Genomic DNA, 17,139 nt, shown 5'->3' with positions numbered 1-17,139 from the left:
CTCTTCACTGGCTCCCAGTGGACTCAAGAATACACTTCAAGATCCTTCTTCTAACCTACAAGGCTCTTCATGGACTTGCTCCATTGTATCTGCAGGACCTGATTGTACCATATGTTCCTATCAGATCTCTGAGTGCAGGTTTACTAGTAGTTCCTAGGATTCATAGAAGTAGAATGGGAGGACGAGCTTTCAGCTATCAGGCACCGCTATTATGGAACCAGTTACCAATCTGGGTCCGAGAGGCAGACACTGCCTCCACCTTTAAGACTAGACTTAAAACTTTTCTGTTTAGTAAGGCGTACAGTTAGCCTTAGACCTAGTGTGTAGCACAGCTATGCTGCTCTAGGCCTACGTTGTCGGGGGGCACAAACATGATCCACTGAGCAGTTTCCCTCTCACCCTCTAACCTCTCCTTTTCTCTCCTTAGTCTGGCTCACACTGGTCTCAAGACCTGGATGATGACCTGCAGTCCGGCCCGTGAAGTCTCTCTTGCTCTACGTTGTCGGGGGGCACAAACACGATCCTCTGAACACCCTCTGACCTCTCCTCCACTCTCCTTAGTCTGGATCAGACTGGGTAATATCGTCTCATAATCTGTGTTTACTGTCTTCCTTGTAGTTCTGTGCCTCGCTCTCGCTCTCTCTCTTTGCAGGTCTCAAGACCTGCATACTGACCTGCAGTCTCTCCTGTGCTCATCGACTTCACTAGCCCCTGCTGCTCATCTTTACTATCAAATTACTATTCCTACTTATGGACCGACGATATATATATAGATATCTATTGCAATATAATCACTGTTTCATCTTGCTGTCATGTTTGCTCTGTACTGTATCATGTTTGTATCATGTTTGCTCCTCTCTCTCTCTCTCTCTCTTTCTCCTTCATCCTCTCTCTCCCTCTCTCTCTCTCTCTCTCCCTCATCCTCTCTGACTAGCAGCAGGACTGGTTCCCCCTTAAGTTGACGGGTCCTGCTCAAGGTTTCTTCCTCTTAAAGGGAGTTTTTCCTTGCCACAGTGCTCTTAGGGGGGTTCCTGTGAAGCGCTTTGAGACAATGTCTGATTGTAATATGCGCTATATAAATAAAACTGAATTGAAACTGAATTGGAATATGTTGAGAACAAATGATCAATGTAAATCATGGAGGTCTGGATTTCGAACCATAATTAAAAATTAAAAGTGGAAAATCACATTACAGGCTGCTCTAGTGGATGGAACGAGACATGATGTGCCAGATGTGCTCAATTGGATTCAGATCTGGGGAACAGGCAGGCCAGTCCATAGCATCAATGCCTTCATTATGCAGGAACTGCTGATACACTTCAGCCACATGAGGCCTAGCATTGTCATGTATCAGAAGGAACCCAGGGCCCACTGCACCAGCATATGGTCTCACAATGGGTCTGAGGATCTCATACTGACCCACCACCAAACCGGTCATGCTGGAGGATGTTGCAGGCAGCAGAACATTCTCCACGGCATCTCCAGACTCTGTCATGTCTGTCACATGTGCTCAGTGTGAACCTGCTCTTACTCATGAAGAGCACAGGGCTCCAATGTGGAATCTGCCAGTCTTGGTGTTCTCTGGCAAATGCAAATCACCCTGCATGGTGTTGGGCCGCAAGCACAAGCCCCACTTGTGGACATTGGGCCCTTATACCACCCTCATGGGGTCTGTTTCTGACAGTTTGAGCAGAAACATGCATATTAGTGGTCATGTTGCAGGGCTCTGGCAGTGCTCCACCTGTTCCTCCTTGCACAAAGGAGGAGGTAGCGGTCCTGCTGCTGGGTTGTTGCCCTCCTATGGCCCCCTCCACGTCTCCTGGTGTACTGGCCTGTCTCCTGGTATCTCCTCCATGCTCTGGACACGGTGCTGACAGACACAGCAAACCTTCTTGCCACAGCTCTCATTGATGTGCCATCCTGGATGAGCTGCACTACCTGAGCAACTTGTGTGGGTTGTAGACCCCACCGCATGCTACCTCTAGGGCTGAGAGCACTGACAAAATGCAAAAGTGAGAAAAACATCAGCCAGAAAGAATGAGAACAGAGAAATGGTCTGTGGTAAGCACCTGCAGAACCTCTGCTTTATAGGGGCTGTCTCAGCAGACAGGGAGTCAGGCACCTCTCCTGTGGAACCAGTTTCCAAATCGGGTTTGCGAGGCAGACATCATCCCTGCATTTAGTCTAACCCATAGTCAACATTGGTCAACATTAGTCTAACTCATAGTCTCTTAAGGATTTCAGTTATACTTACAGACATTTTGTAAGTTTGGCTCAAGCCATAGCTAGAACACGCTCGACTAAACCTTAGCCATTGTCTAAGTATGCTGTTGTAGGCTTACACTGCTGGGAGACCACACACCCTAACTACTACTTGCTAACATGCTAACTGCTACTTGGTAGCTTATCCAAGATACTCAGCTGCTTGGATTCAGCAACTTGTTAGTCATGACAGCTGCCGTTCTTTAACAAAAACAATTACCTGATGTTCCTGGTTACTACCGGGTATTTATCCAAATAACAAGAGTATAATTCCTTCTGGGGCTGTTGAGTTGCAGCTTCAGGTGATGAGAATGAAGTCAATGAAGGCTGCACACAGTTAACGATTTAAAGCCACTTTCAATGACTAAAATGTGTAGTTGTTGGCTTCTATTTCTCCAATTGCAGTCCCTTCTTTCTCTTCTTCTGTGCATGATTTACTGAAGGTAAAACAACATTTCCTTGCTTCACCATAGTTACTCCATAGTTTCCTTTATTGACTGTAAAAGAAATGTTGTGTTTGTTATAAAAGTGGTTCATTTCTGTCTTCTCTGTGTAACTTACACAATTCACCGCAAAACATGAAACAACATCTTGCTGCTGTTAGTGTTGTCTCATGTCTTCAGGTTGGAAAGATGGTTGATATTATTTCCACTGTGGTAGTGCAGTGAAACTCTAACATGACGGTCGACCAATCAGGTTGCTCTAAAATTGTTCCCTCCCATTTGAGGTGAGTATATTAAGACAAATCATCCTTTGCTTTAATTTGAGTCAGTCGCTTGTGGATCAATCAGAAAATGCTGATCATATTGTGTTTAGTGCTGATGCTCAGAGCTGTATGTACATGTAAGTATCACAGAAACTTACTGCAGAAATATTATCTTGTTCCTACAGTAGTTTAACATGGATTTATTTCTCTGGATTTCTTGTAGATGTGATTTGTTAATGAGTGTTTGCTCTGTCTGCATAGATGGTCTTCATTTTGAGGCAAAGACAGTTGACATTGGACAAAATGTGACTCTAGCATGTTCCCGTCCTCCATCTAAGCAAGGAACATCTTTGTACTGGATCAGACTCATTTCTGGAAGCTGGCCCGAAGTCTTAGGAGAAACATATGACTTTGATTATGATGGTGTAAATGAGACTCCTCACATGACAACAAAACAAGAACCTGGAACTTTTATTCTGAAAATTAAAAAAGCTGAGCTAACTGACACCGGTGTGTACTACTGTATGAAAGTGAATAGTGTACAGCTTAACATGGAATTTGTAACTGGATCATTTCTGAGAGTTAAAGGTGAGTAAAGATGTTTATTTATTATCAGTCAATATTTAATTCACTCTTTTAAAAAAGTGACTAAAACATGTTTTGTTTCCTCAGAACCTGAACCTGACATCACTGAAGTCATTCAGGTTCCTCTGTCTGATCCGGTCCATCCAGGAGACTCTGTGGCTCTGCAGTGTTCAGTCCTCTTTGACTCTCAGAATAAAACATGTCCTGCAGATCACAGAGTGTTCTGGTTCAGAGCTGGATCAGGTGAATCTCATCCCAGTTTACTTTATTCTGATAGAAACAGTGCTGATAAATGTGAGAGTAGTCCTGCAGCACGCTCCACACACAGATGTTTCTACAGCTTCTCCAAGAACGTCAGCTCCTCAGATGCTGGGACTTACTACTGTGCTGTGGCAGCATGTGGAGAGATCACTTTTGGAAATGGGACAAGACTGGACATTGAAGGTCACTGTTGAATGTTGAAACGTAATTTTAACATACAGTTCAGGCTATAATTAATTTGGGTCTTGTATTTTTCAGATCTCAGCATGTGGGATCTGCAGAAGGCCAACACAGCTCTCTTTGTGTCTTGTGCTGCTTTGGCTGCAAGTCTGATTGTTGTAACTTTCCTCATTTACATCATCAGGGGGAAAAGTTGTGACTGCTGCAAAGGTGATGCAAGTTTTATTTTTTAATTCTCTCATACAATATTTTTTAAAAATGACCAGATTTTACTATTTTAATTTGTGAATGAAATGAAGCAGCCGCATATATAATGATGAATGTCACTGTGAACAGATGCTGCAACAGCCTGTGCTGATCAGCAGAGTCAGCAGGTACACTATCAATTCTCAATTTAATGAAAGTCTCACATTTTTCTTAATGTTCATCCACAAATGTAATGTTCTTCCTCAGAGAACTGAGGAGTCGTTGGTTTATTCTGTGGCGACCTTCACCAAGAAGAAAGGAAAAAGAAAGGAGAACACACGACCAGCAGGGGAAGAGACCGTCTACAGCAGAGCCAGGCAGCTATAGAATTACTCAAATCTATTCTTTTTACTTTTAAATGCTTTTTAATAATTTTTGGCAGTGCTGTAGTATCTAAGGGGGGGGGCGGAATATTTCATTTTCAGTATCTTTTTTTGTTTTATTTTGTACTTGTGGGTGTAGTTATTGTGTAGCTTTTATCTCAGCTATAGGTGGTGGTCACCGTTTATTTTTTGGTTTTATTTTTTTCTATCTTATTTTTGTCTTAATAGACAGTTTTAGGAATATTAAATTCTATTTTAACAAATAGAAGTTGATGTCGCACTATGAAATACAACAACAACAGTGGCACAGTGGTATAGCAGGGTTGTCTAGTAACCGGAAGGTTAGTGGTTCGATCCCAACTTCCTAGTCACTGTTGTGTGTTCTTGGGCAACACTTCACCCTAGTCTGTGGCGCGCCTTGCTAGTCATTGTATGACACTGCTTGGCAGCAGCCATAAAGAGTTTCCCTCTGGGATTAATACAGTATCTAAAATAAAAAAAAAAAAACATTTTTAATCAAATTTCACATAAAACCGAGCATCTAGTGGTGTACAGCTTTTAGTTTAATTTTTTTAAACTGCAACTTTTGAAGAACACAATTCTGTTTAAAAATGCTTATAAGCTACAAGCCATCAATTTGCACTAAACTAACATTGTATTAATTAGAATTTATTTTCATTTTTCAATCTTAAAGTTTTTCTTTGAAAACAAAAGCAAACCAACCTGTTACTTTGCAAACTGAATTGGTGTTCAGGCCCTGACTATTTGTAGAATTGGTCGGCAGTGTAGATTTGTGCTGAGCATTTAAGGGTCAGTTGTAAAAGTGTGAGAAACATTAGAACTACAACAACATGTAACCATTTCTATAGCTAGAGAATAAAGTCTGTTTTGTTTTTTTTTGTTTGTTTGTTTTTTTGTGCAAATAGAGAATATACGCTGCCTAAAGCTTAAGGGCCTTAACTTGCTTTACTCCTTGAGCACACTTGTCTTTTTATTGTCTCTTTATTTTGACACTTTGATTTGCCTTAGCACCAGAATCACATCTGGAAACTCTGAAAAAAGGCCGTGTTACCTTTTACAGCGGGCAGAAACAACAACAGGTGGCTTCAGGCCTCCAGCTTTACAGGAAATAAACATGTTCACAGCCTGGTTCAATCAACAGGTGGGAGCCATCACAGACGTAGCTGTCTGTTGAGGCTCCACCTCTTTCACCATTCTCTCTTCTTTCTTCTTTCTTCTTCTCTTGTTAGTGAGACAGTCAGGCGGTGCCAGGGCGGTGATTAGCCACCACACAAACCACTCTTCAGGAAACCTGCTGGTGGCCTCATACAGTCTGACTGGTTTTACATGCCTGAATCACACTCAAATACTTTTTTCACATGCTCACAAAGTCAGAGACACAGAAACTAGCACAAAGACAGAGAGTAGCTTTAAAGACACACTACAGCTGTGGTGGGACATTTCTCCACCCTTTGACCAACTTCACTGGAGCTGTAACTCAGAAATGAAATGACTGAGATCTTCAACCAGAGAGAAGTGAAAGCTAATTTTAGTTTAACACAATGGACTTACTCATTAATAATAATACTCATTAATGCAAATATCTATTATTTAATCTATGTAAAAACATAGATAGATAGATACCCTAACTCTAAACGTACTAATTATAATATTTTGGAGATTAATTCACTAGTATTTACTGATTGTCCTTTATTGTGCAAGGCTGTCAGATCTTCAGAACTTAGTCTTTGTCTATCAACATCTACCACAAAACCCACTGAAGTCCCGTGTTTGTGTGTGTGTGTGTGTGTACCTCCTATCTGTAACAGGGTAAGTTGTTATGATGGTAATATTGAACTTTTAGCCTTACTGGCATCATAAAATCCAAAAAACTGCCACGTGAGAGCAGCTTCCTGAGTTTAAGTAGAGACTGACACAGGAAGAAAAGCCCCTTTGTGTTCACACCTTCTTTGAACGCTCGACCACAGCCAAGTTTCCATGCATCATTTGTTTGTCAGCCTTAAGAATGTATGTATACGTTACACATACAAAAAAAGGCAGAGAGGACAAAGAAGGACACAAAGTTCCAACCAGTAATATATTCATTCATAATCTTAAATTACATGTCCCAGTTGTTCTGAATACTTGAGTGTGTGTGCAGCTACAGGACACATAGCGCTGTTAACTGTATGATTTCCTGAGGGTGAAGAAGGTTCCTGGTTGGAAAAGAATTGTGGTTTTATGCAATCAGGTTGTTTTGCATTAAGATCACCTTTAAGTTTTGGTTTGTGGCCAACAATATGTTGACCCACATGAAGGCCACAAACCAAGATCTCCCACTCTGACAAAGGTTGCTGCAGCTTAAAGATGTCTGCTTCCAGTGACGTTGTGTGCAGTCTTACAGTAGCCTTTTGAGGGCAGGTTCATTAGAAATGTCCAGCCTCTCTGTGAGTATAATGCAGCATAGTCTGCTGTTCTTATCCTCAGTTTAATCTAAAACTCACTGAAAATACACTTGTTGAGTTTCTCTTTGATTTTATGTGGTAAAGAACTTAGCAGGTGTAACATCTAGCACAAATCAGGAATAATCAGACACTGAAGGATCTGATTACTGATGCTTCCCCTTTTTGCTGACGGTGTGGTCATATTCAGATCACCCCAGGCATGTACCAGAACAGCATACAGCCAGTAGTGAGCCTGACCATGTCTGAGGCCAGGGTGCTCTGCGCAAAGAGGGTTTATCACCCTTCCTGGTTGGGGGTGAGTTGCTACCAAGAGTTATCTTGTGACATTGTGGAGAAGCTTATCCTGAGTATTGTGCCATGGCTAGGAAACATTTCATGTCTAAAATAGGCTGTTTAATCTGAAGCCCACTCAAGGTAACAAAAGATGATCAAAGTCTCATAAATGCATAAGTTGCATTTGGTCACATCTCCTTTAACTTCTCATAAATTGAGTTCTAACTTATATCTTTGAAGTATTTTAACACTCAGACACAGCCTTTAAATTGGCTAACATTGGTCTGTTTCGTTGCCTGGCGAAAGTGATGTTGTGTTTAGTCTAAGTTTCACTTACAGAAACCCACAGTGAGACTAAAATATGACATGACAAAGGCTTACAGCTGGTGTTGTTTCGTGTGTTCTGGTTGGAAAGATGGTTGATTCTTTCCACTGTGGTAGTACAGCGAAACACAGCAACAAGCCAATCAGGTTGCTCTAAACACGTTTCCACCCACTAGATGTGATTACATTTAGATGAATCATTTTTTTATACACTTCATATCACAGCTGTCACAACAGGAATCACCAGAAAATGCTGCTGATAATTTGTTCGCTGTTGATGTTCAGAGCAGGAGGTGAATACATTTAAAAAGATCTGATTTATTTAACATTTAATCATGTTTAGAGATTGATTACAAGAAGGCTGACATGATTTTGTCATTGATCTTTGATTTTTTTTTACAGATTGCACAGAAAATCAGATCTTTAAGACACAAACTGTTCGTGTTGGAGACGATGTGAAACTGACTTGTCCCCTCAGTGGTTTGGGAACCTTCTATTGGTTAAGAGTTGTTTCTGAAAATGTTCCTGAAATCTTAGGGAAAACATCTAGCTTAAATCACTTTAATAACCGCATCAGCACTGAAAAAGAGACTGGAGTATTTGTTCTGTACATTGAAAGAGCAGAACAAAGTGACGCAGGAGTCTACTTCTGCATGAAAACATCCACACAAGACTTAACATTTATAAATAGAACACACCTTAAAATTGAAGGTAAAAAAACTGCATGTGCCTCATTTTCCATTAGGTGGGACATATTTTATATAAACAATGGATTGTTTTTCCATTGCTCAGGATCAGGACCTGCACTCACTGCAGCCCCTCCATCAGATCCAGTCCGTCCTGAAGACACAGTGACTCTGCAGTGTTCAGTCCTCCACGACTCTGAGAACAAAACATGTCCAGCAGATAACGGCGTGTTCTGTTTCAGCGCTGACTCACATTTAAATTACACTGAAGGTGGAGATGAACATGAAAACAACTCGACAACAAAGAAATGTTTCTACAGCTACTTCAGAAACTTCAGCTCCTCAGACGCTCGGACGTATAACTGCACCGTGACCACATGTAAAGAGACTGTGTCTGGCAACAAACCCAGTGCTGAAGGTAACTGAACCATGTTTAATTACGGTCATGTATTTATCTTAGTATTCTGTAAAGCAGATCCAACAACACATGATTCTTTTAATAACTTTCATTATTTGTTCCTTTTTATGTCAGCAGGAAGCCCGTGTGATTCAAAAGACAGAACTATTCTCTGCCTGTTAAGTGCAGCTTTGGCTTTCAGTTTGATTCTTATCGCCATTCTCCTTTATTCAATCAAGAAACTCAAGGAAAAATCATACATGTATTGTGGTGGTAAGCAAAATCAGTCCTTCACTGACTTTTCACACATGACAGCAACATTTAGAATGACTGTAATGATGTGTTTTTTTTGGGGGGGGGGTTTATAAAACAGCTGTTGCTCTGCAAACTAATACACCAGAAGCCACTAGAGGTGATCAGGAGAATCAGCAGGTAATTATAAAGATGTTATGTCTGGATGTTTAACTACTGACATATGAAGCTTCAACATTATGTCGGTGTCCACAGACAGATGAGGACTTGCTGGTTTATTCTACAGCGATCTTCAGCAGTAGAAACACCAGCAAATCAGGGACAAAGGAAGCAAGACCTGCAGAAGAAGAGAGCATCTACACTGATGTCAAAACCCTTGGGCTGGATTAATGTTGGACTTTGGATTTCTTTTGGATAAGCTACAAAATATTAATCCTTGACAGGTTGTTTATATTTTATTCATGCTTAGTTTAAGATAATAGATCTAGAGGTGTAGACATCTGTGCATGGTTAGTGTTGTTAGCTGTGAGATTTTCTCTCATTCTATACTGATACACACTTTTATCTGTTCTGCTCATCCTCTGTATAATTTGAGCTTCATTAGCCAGATGTAGTGCTCATACTTTTATCTAAATGTAATATCTTTATTTATTTTTAATTGTGGATGTTAGAAATGTAGTTGCTATTTGAGAGGACTCCAGATTTATACTGGAATTGTGTCACCTGACAAAAAGCAGCAACGAAATGTCTACTTTTGTCATGAGCCTGGGTTTTGGCTCCTTGTCATGTGATCATATTGTTTATTTTGTTATTTAGTTTTCAGTGTATTTCCTCTTTCTCTGCTCCTCCTCAGTCCTTCCCTCCCTCATTCTGTTCCTCCTCCCTCCTGTTCTCTGCTCCTCAGTCCTTCCCTCTCTCCTTCTGTTCCTCCTTCCTGATTAGTACCTGCTCCTCCCTAATTGTGTTTACCTGTGTCGTCTCTCCTCTTTTTAAGCCCTGTGCTTTCCCTTTGTCTTTGTCAGTTCTTCCCTTGTGAACCCCATGTGAACCCCTTGTGAATTCTGCCTTCCACTGTCTCGTCGTCCTCCTTCTTCCTCCGTGTTTCCTTGTCCTCCCATCTTCCTCAGGTTTGGTTTTGTTTCTTTTGTGTTTATTTGTACTTTAGTTTTTTGCATTTTGACTGGCACTGTTTTGCAGTAGCCCTCCTTTTGTTCTCCCGCTTCTCTGGTCTTTGTTGTAGTTAGCTTGGAATGAAGCTCCTTTTGTTGAACATTATTTTTGTCTGCGTCTGGGTCCTGTTAAAATCTACACCTCACATAACAACTTTTCAGTGTCATTTCTTTATAAATGTGTCAGTTATATTAGTGTTTGTGTCATTGTGTAATTTACTCTTTTATCTGTATCTTATCCTCATTGTCAGGCCAAGGTAAAGAACCGAAAGGATACTGCAATATTTTCAAATAATAGTATGGAAAATATTTAATAATAATGAAAATATTAAAACAATATTTACACCATTTTTATCAGTTATTTGATTTTTTTTACATAGGTTTCTCATCAATATAATATCCCGTATTTCTTAAAAGTCTTCCTTTATAATATAAATATAATGGACAATTCACGACGTAATCATGAATTCACTTTTATGTAAAATGTTGCATTTTTAAGACAACCCTGACATTTTATCCTTGTTGATGCATGACAGATAGATGCAACATAAAAAGAGCAGCAACTGAAAGTAGGCTGAGGTTTGGATGCTGTCCGTAACAATGGTGAAGTCTGACTGAATGTCAGAGAGCGAAGACTTCGTTGTGTGATGGTGACACTTGTACGAGAAAGGAAGGACTTGTGGTTAAAGATAAAAAAGCACAAGCAGAACACGAATGCAAGCCGACCCCTTTTTAAGAAAACAACAGTAGCCTTTATCAGACGTTCTGTCACAAAGGTCAGAGCACAAAAACACAACAAATCTGATCACTGAGAACGGAGGGTTTCCTGGAATACAAATAGCTGTTGATCACTGGATGATACTTTGTAGTTTTTGTTTAGACTGAGTGACCCTGTAGCATTTGATTTGCACTTACAGTGAGAACTGATATGTTCCACACATCCAGTATAACAGCTTTTTGCCTTCTGAATATGTCACTGCTAAAGTGAAAGAATAAGTTCAGACTTGAGAAAAAAAACATCAAAGAGATCAAAAGGTTCCAAACAGTTCACAACCAGACCAGCCGACGTAAGATGAGAAAACCTCTGTAAAGAAACTAGCACTGACATTTCAGAGAAGACAGTCACTAGAGTCCTGCACATGGATGAACTCCCAGGAAGCAGATCAAGAAAAAGACACATCCAAGCCAGACAGAGTGTGTGTGCTAGAGACAACCTGAAGAAAGGTGAAGCCTGGTGAAACAAAACTAGAGCTCTTTGTTTGAAGGAGCAGCAAATAACCCAAAAAACATGGTTCCCATAGTCAAACACGGTGGTGGCGCTATAATGCTATGGGGTATCTTGTCAGGGTGGAAGGACTCATGAAAAAAGCTGAATATCCTGAAAAGAAAACCTAAAGCCTAGCATCTTGGCTCGCCCCTGGCAACCCCACTTTCCATTTACCTTCAGAGACGCTTAGCTTCTGAGGAAATTACGAGTTTCTGCATTTATCCAATGAACATGTGGTCTCACTGCATTGAAAAAAGAGCATCAGACAATCAGCATCCAGCTATGCTGTGCACTCAGAATTATCAGAGAATACAAAAAATGTGTTGTTGTTGTTGTTGCATAAACAGAGTGATAAAAACTCTTGAAGGTAAACACATTCTAGGATGCTTTTAGTTTTAACATGATGTCAACCCCAACTGAATGTGAATTCAACAGTGCATATTTGACCATTTATTGTGTGAAATGTTAGAGGAAGCTCAGCTTCCCTCGTTGTCTCAGCGTAATCCCCACTGGAATATACTGGAACCTGTGCTGTAATTACAAATTAGCTGTTTTTTTGTTTTGTTTACTTACTCAAAGTGTGATCAAAACATTGTAGAAGCTGCATTTTTGTTTCAGTACACAAAAACATTAGAATTAAAAACCAAGGAGCAAAGGACAGCTAAGGCTGGTTTGAGCAACATACAACCTACATGAACTCTTAGAAGGTGTTGTAATATTCTCCACCTCAAAGACTTGGACGTGTACACCGTAAAAGGAAGTGCACTTTTAAATCTTTGTAACCAATCAGATGCTTTTGCTAATGTGATATAGAGACCACCAGCTCCTCCTCTCAGTAAAAACACCACTGAATCCTCCGACAAGAGTCAATGTCAAGATGGTTGTCTTCTGGATCATACTGCTTGTTCTTCATGGAGGGCGTGAGTGCTGTCTAACTCTCTCTGTGTCTGTCTTTACATGATTTCCTGCATCAAAGTGACCTTTTCTTCTGTATGTTTTCTTTTCATTCAGATTCTTTGATTTCAGTGATCCAAGTTCAGCCTGGTGAACCTGTGACTTTAACATGTGCTCTACCAAAGTCTGAGATCACACGTGAAGAAGTTTACTGGTACAAGCAGACTGTTGGGGAGACACTGAGAGTAATTGTGAGTCTGAAGAAACCTTTACCTCTAAAGTTTGCACCAGAGTTTTCTAACTTAAGATGGAAAGCTGAAAAGGATCAGGAATTTTTCAACCTGACCATTATGGAAATGAAGCCGGAGGATGAAGGAATGTATCACTGTGCAATAACAGTGTGGCTGGAGAGTGTTAAGTGGACCGGGACATATTTGTTAATGAAAGGTAATACTGAGATCTTTTCAAATGTTGCAAAATGCCTCAGTTACTGATTTGAAATTCAACATATATGTTAAAGTATTAAGTATTAAGAAACATGTTGTCATTGCATGAGGAGGCACATATACTGTAATATATTTTAATTTATTTTTGTTCAATTTCTTTCTTTTGATTTTTATATTCTCACTTTATCTTACTTAACCACATAAATGAAGTTTGCTTAGTTGATTATTGTCTTTTATTTTACAGGACACAGTCGGACATCAAACTACACTGTTGTTCAGCGTCCAGCAGCATCTGGTCCAGGACTCTCAGACACTCTGCAGTGTTCCATCCTCTCTGACTCTCAGAACAAATCCTGTTCAGGAGATCTCAGCATGTTCTGGTTCCGATCTCATAAATCTCATCCAGACATCATCTTCACTGATGGACACAGACAAGATGAATGTGAGGAGAGATCTGACTCTCAGAAGAGATGTGTTTACCACTTCTCTAAGAACATCAGCTCCTCTGATTCTGGGACCTACTACTGTGCTTTGGCTACATGTGGGGAGATTTTGTTTGGACGTGGAACTAAACCAGACCTGGGTATGATTTTGTGTTCAGTACTGGAAGTTAAAATACTGACGGCACACCAGAACCAACTCTGATGTGTTTTTCTCTTCATTTGTAGAACAAACAGGACCTAATGCGCTGCTGATAATAATCTGCCTGGTCATCTCTGTAACTGTAAATATTGTTTTCATCTGTAACCAATTGATGAGAGCAGCTTGTACAAAGAATAAAGGTAGGTGCTGTTTATTGAATTTGCTGATTTGATTTGAGTGCCACTTTGTGTATACAAACCAGGACACAGTTCATAAAAATTACGTTTTTACAGACATATTTTCAATTAAAGGTGTGTTTTGTTTTTTCTGATGCATTACAAAAATATATATGTGCATTTCCTATTATTTTCAACAAAATGTATGTTATGCTTCAGTGAACTGAAGTCATTTTGTCACCATGCAGAGCTAAACAATATGATATTTACTTTACCTGCCAGTAAACATGCCAGATTGATACATAATATTACTTTTTTTCATCTAGGGAGAGAAAGCACCACTTCACAAGAAAAACCTGACAACATGAGTCAATTTGTGTGTGATCATCATAAATTATAATTTACTTTACTTTCATAGAAGAGAAAGAAAGAGTAATGACTATTTTGTTCACCACACAGACTAAAGATGAAAGTGATCTGAACTACGCTGCGCTGCAATTCTCTGGAGATAAAACTTCAAGTGGACGGAAAAAGAAAGAGCTGAAGACCAAAGAACGTGTGTATTCTGATGTCAGAGGATCACTGTGACACTTTCCACAGTACAGCCTGTCATGACCCTGTGTTTTGTTTTCCTGGTTTTAGTTTCTGTTTTACCTTGTGCTCACTTATTGTTATTATCCTGGTAGTTGTAGGCTTGTGTTTTGTCTCGCTGGGTTTTTGTTTAGCTCTTGAGTCTTTGTCCTTGTGGTGTTCGCCTTGTCTTGTGCTTCCTGTTTTACTTTGACAGTCCTGTCCTCCTTGTGTCTTGTCTTGTGCTTCTCTTCCTGTGGTTTCCCTTCTTGTGTGATTACCTGCCCTAATGTGTGCCACCTGTGTCTAGTTGTCTTCCCTGGTCCCATGTATTTAGTCTGGGTCTTCCCCGCACCGGGTGCTAGTTCGTCTTGTCTCTGTGGAGGGTTTGTTCTGGTCCTCGGCTCTTCTGAGGGTTTGCCCCTGCCTCGACTCCAGGTTTCTTGCCATGCCATGTTATGATCTCGTTTGGCCCTATGCCCTGTCTTTTGGTTTTGTCTTACCTTATGTCTTGTTTGATTTCTAGTCAGGTTTAGTTTCCTTTTGTTTTACTCGCCACGTTTGCCTCCATGCTAAGTTAGACCTTTTGTTATGGACCCTTTGTCTTGCTACCTTTAGTTTCCACGTTGAGTGTGATTTTTAGTTAACTTTTGCCTTTGCCCTTCTAGCCTTGAATTAAAGACTGTTTTACACACGTACCCTGACACGGCCTTTATTATGAAAGTATATTTTTAATCCTGAGGACCAGCACATGTATGACCCTTTTATAGCCTGTGCTATGGGGCTGTACCTTTTGTAGACCACTCAGTCTGTTTAAACGGCAGGTTGTGTTTTTTACTGCCCGAGCACTAAGTGGTGCAAAGACCCTATTGTAATCGTTATATTTATTATTTGCACCGAAAACGAGCCTTTTTTCACCCCTTTGCCACAAAAACTCACAACACTTTGCACACTCGTCAGGTCTGGCAAAAAATAAAAGTTGATATTGTATAGTCGTTGCAAATGGGCAGGACAAAATGGCTCTACAGCGCCCCCCTGAAATTTTCAACACCCCCCTCACTTTTGGCTTAGTTTGACGTAGGTGCATGAGTATTAGTACACGTTTATCATACCGAGAGGCACCAAAAAGTCTCTCGACACCCGGACTTCAACCCAACAGGACGCCTGCCATCTTGGTTAGAGTTGGCGATTTACACCATTGGAGTGTGGATGAACTCCTGGTTTCATCTTTTCTCCAACAGTCGATAAGTATCAGAAGAAATGTGACGCATACCTGTGAGTGTTGCCCGATTGCCCTGATCTGTCAAGTCTCATTGTTGACCTTTGACCTTTTATATATCACTTCTATGGTAATTTTGATAACGTATGATTTCTTGAGTTATGGGTGAAAATGTGGCTACAAATTAGAATCATTTATTGTAAATAAAATACAAATGTTTGTAGAAATTTGAGTCATGGACTCCATAAAAATGTTGCATTTAGCCTCGAATGCCTAACCTAAAACACACAGCTGTTAAGATCAAATATTTATATATAATATATGTTATTGTTAAATAAACAGTGAAAATGTTAGGATTTGGTTATTTATGGTTTGGGTTATTCTCTTTTTTTGTAATTTAATTCTTAGTTTTCTGGTTGTTTTCGGGTTTTCTAGTGTTCCTTGTGTTGTTACTTTGGTTCTGTCCTGTTTCCTGCTTTATTTTGAAAGTCCTTTCTCCCTTGTGTTTGTCTGTGTGTTTTACTTCCCCTGTGTTCCCGCCTCTGTGATTGTTTGCCCTGCCCTAATGCGTTTCACCTGTGTCTTGTTCCTTTGTCTATTTAACCCTCATGCATTGTTCGCAAACACTACCCTAATGTGTTGTTCGGGGACAAAAACGTCCCCTAACTTTAACGGTTTTAAAAATATATTAGATAAATATTTTTTTGAAATTTTTTTGCATAGACCTTTTAATTAACTTCAGTTCTAATCAACAGTAGTGAAAAAATCATTTTCCCCCAGGATTTTAACCCTTTAATCACCAATTTTATAAGGGGTGGTGCTGAAAATTGAAAAAAAAAAACACAAAATGGCTCATTTTTAATAGAAAAGGTGAATGTGGACTGGATTCTTTTGAACCTTTATTACAGTCTTGGTCATGTCAAACATCAGTAAAAAAATTGACTTGATTGCATTATTAGTTTTTGCACAGCACTGGATTTTCTTTTTTTCTCCCTAATGTGTTGTTCGGGGACAAAAACGTCCCCTAACTTTAACGGTTTTAAAAATATATTAGATAAATATATTTTTGAATTTTTTTTGCATAGACCTTTTCATTAACTTCAGTTCTAATCAACAGTAGTGAAAAAATCATTTTCCCCCAGGATTTTAACCCTTTAATCACCAATTTTATAAGGGGTGGTGCTGAAAATTGAAAAAAAAACACACAAAATGGCTCATTTTTAATAGAAAAGGTGAATGTGGACTGGATTCTTTTGAACCTTTATTACAGTCTTGGTCATGTCAAACATCAGTAAAAAATTGACTTTATTGCATTATTAGTTTTTGCACAGCACTGGATTTTCTTTTTTTCTCCCATTTTGTCCCATAGACTTACATTATAAACACACTTTTTTTGACTGCACAGCCATGGCACTACATAATCATGCATTCTTGATTGTTGGTGGTTTACCCTGTTGGTAGGAGGTAAAATTTGTGATTTTTACAGTTAACAACTTAATTACCATATTAACCCTTTACCTGCAGGCCTGTGCTCATGTAGTGTAGTTTCTGGCTTGTATATGGAGTTATAGGGAGTATTTTAGCACATAATTGTGTGTCTACACACTGTGTGTGTATGTTAGAGAGGAAGAGAGCCATTTGCACACTGATCTTGTTGTCTGTGAGTACACACAACCACAGAGTCTTCATAGTAAACAAAAACAAAGAAAGTGTTGCTATGCACGTGTGGCCCTTTGATGTCTACAGGTGCAGACTAAACAAAACAAAAAGGCAAGTGGTCTTACATGTGACCTTGTGGTCATTTGATGGTGAGAAGAGCAGAAAGCAACATGAAGAGAGGATTCACTTGTGCACAA

General features: G+C 39.8%; 3 protein-coding genes across 5 annotated transcripts; all 3 read left to right on the top strand.

Annotated features, from left to right (window-relative positions):
• The first annotated feature begins 3,050 nt into the window (after positions 1–3,050).
• LOC114443056 (signal-regulatory protein beta-2-like) lies at positions 3,051–4,567 on the top strand. The gene is made up of 5 exons (XM_028416962.1): positions 3,051–3,105; positions 3,230–3,556; positions 3,641–3,997; positions 4,073–4,152; positions 4,448–4,567. The coding sequence occupies exons 1-5, from the start codon at positions 3,057–3,059 to the stop codon at positions 4,565–4,567; spliced, it is 933 nt and encodes a 310-aa protein (XP_028272763.1). The 5' UTR covers positions 3,051–3,056.
• Positions 4,568–7,709: 3,142 nt separating this feature from the next.
• On the top strand, positions 7,710–9,602 carry LOC114443023 (uncharacterized). 3 transcript variants are annotated; one of them, XM_028416933.1, is made up of 6 exons: positions 7,710–7,918; positions 8,028–8,336; positions 8,418–8,729; positions 8,844–8,981; positions 9,082–9,140; positions 9,216–9,602. In XM_028416933.1, exons 1-6 carry the CDS (start codon positions 7,876–7,878, stop codon positions 9,348–9,350), a joined length of 996 nt encoding a protein of 331 aa, XP_028272734.1. In that variant the 5' UTR covers positions 7,710–7,875; the 3' UTR covers positions 9,351–9,602. The 3 variants fall into 3 exon arrangements, with proteins under 3 accessions (XP_028272734.1, XP_028272732.1, XP_028272731.1); XM_028416931.1 differs by having other exon boundaries at positions 8,028–8,729; positions 8,847–8,981; XM_028416930.1 differs by having other exon boundaries at positions 8,028–8,729.
• A 2,645-nt stretch (positions 9,603–12,247) lies between these two features.
• Positions 12,248–15,836, top strand: LOC114443025 (uncharacterized). Its single transcript, XM_028416935.1, has 6 exons — positions 12,248–12,316; positions 12,408–12,737; positions 12,981–13,319; positions 13,405–13,518; positions 13,821–13,870; positions 13,954–15,836. The coding sequence occupies exons 1-6, from the start codon at positions 12,274–12,276 to the stop codon at positions 14,080–14,082; spliced, it is 1,005 nt and encodes a 334-aa protein (XP_028272736.1). The 5' UTR covers positions 12,248–12,273; the 3' UTR covers positions 14,083–15,836.
• Positions 15,837–17,139: the final 1,303 nt, after the last annotated feature.

Source organism: Parambassis ranga, chromosome 10, assembly GCF_900634625.1.
Source record: "Parambassis ranga chromosome 10, fParRan2.1, whole genome shotgun sequence".
NCBI lineage: Eukaryota > Metazoa > Chordata > Actinopteri > Ambassidae > Parambassis > Parambassis ranga.
Note: the sequence above shows the minus strand (reverse complement) of the source record. Positions and strands in the feature narration are given on the sequence as shown.

Bases quoted from the DNA above. Each gene is read 5' to 3' on its own strand.
- LOC114443025 (XM_028416935.1), top strand. From the start codon at position 12,274: ATGGTTGTCTTCTGGATCATACTGCTTGTTCTTCATGGAGGGC. The intron at 12,738-12,980 runs GTAATACTGAGA...TTTATTTTACAG, and splicing joins GACATATTTGTTAATGAAAG to GACACAGTCGGACATCAAAC. The intron at 13,871-13,953 runs GTGTGTGATCAT...TTCACCACACAG, and splicing joins CTGACAACATGAGTCAATTT to ACTAAAGATGAAAGTGATCT.
- LOC114443023 (XM_028416930.1), top strand. From the start codon at position 7,876: ATGCTGCTGATAATTTGTTCGCTGTTGATGTTCAGAGCAGGAG. The intron at 8,982-9,081 runs GTAAGCAAAATC...TTTATAAAACAG, and splicing joins ATCATACATGTATTGTGGTG to CTGTTGCTCTGCAAACTAAT. The intron at 9,141-9,215 runs GTAATTATAAAG...CGGTGTCCACAG, and splicing joins GTGATCAGGAGAATCAGCAG to ACAGATGAGGACTTGCTGGT.
- LOC114443056 (XM_028416962.1), top strand. From the start codon at position 3,057: ATGCTGATCATATTGTGTTTAGTGCTGATGCTCAGAGCTGTATGTACA. The intron at 3,557-3,640 runs GTGAGTAAAGAT...TTGTTTCCTCAG, and splicing joins ATCATTTCTGAGAGTTAAAG to AACCTGAACCTGACATCACT. The intron at 4,153-4,447 runs GTAACTTTCCTC...GTTCTTCCTCAG, and splicing joins TGGCTGCAAGTCTGATTGTT to AGAACTGAGGAGTCGTTGGT.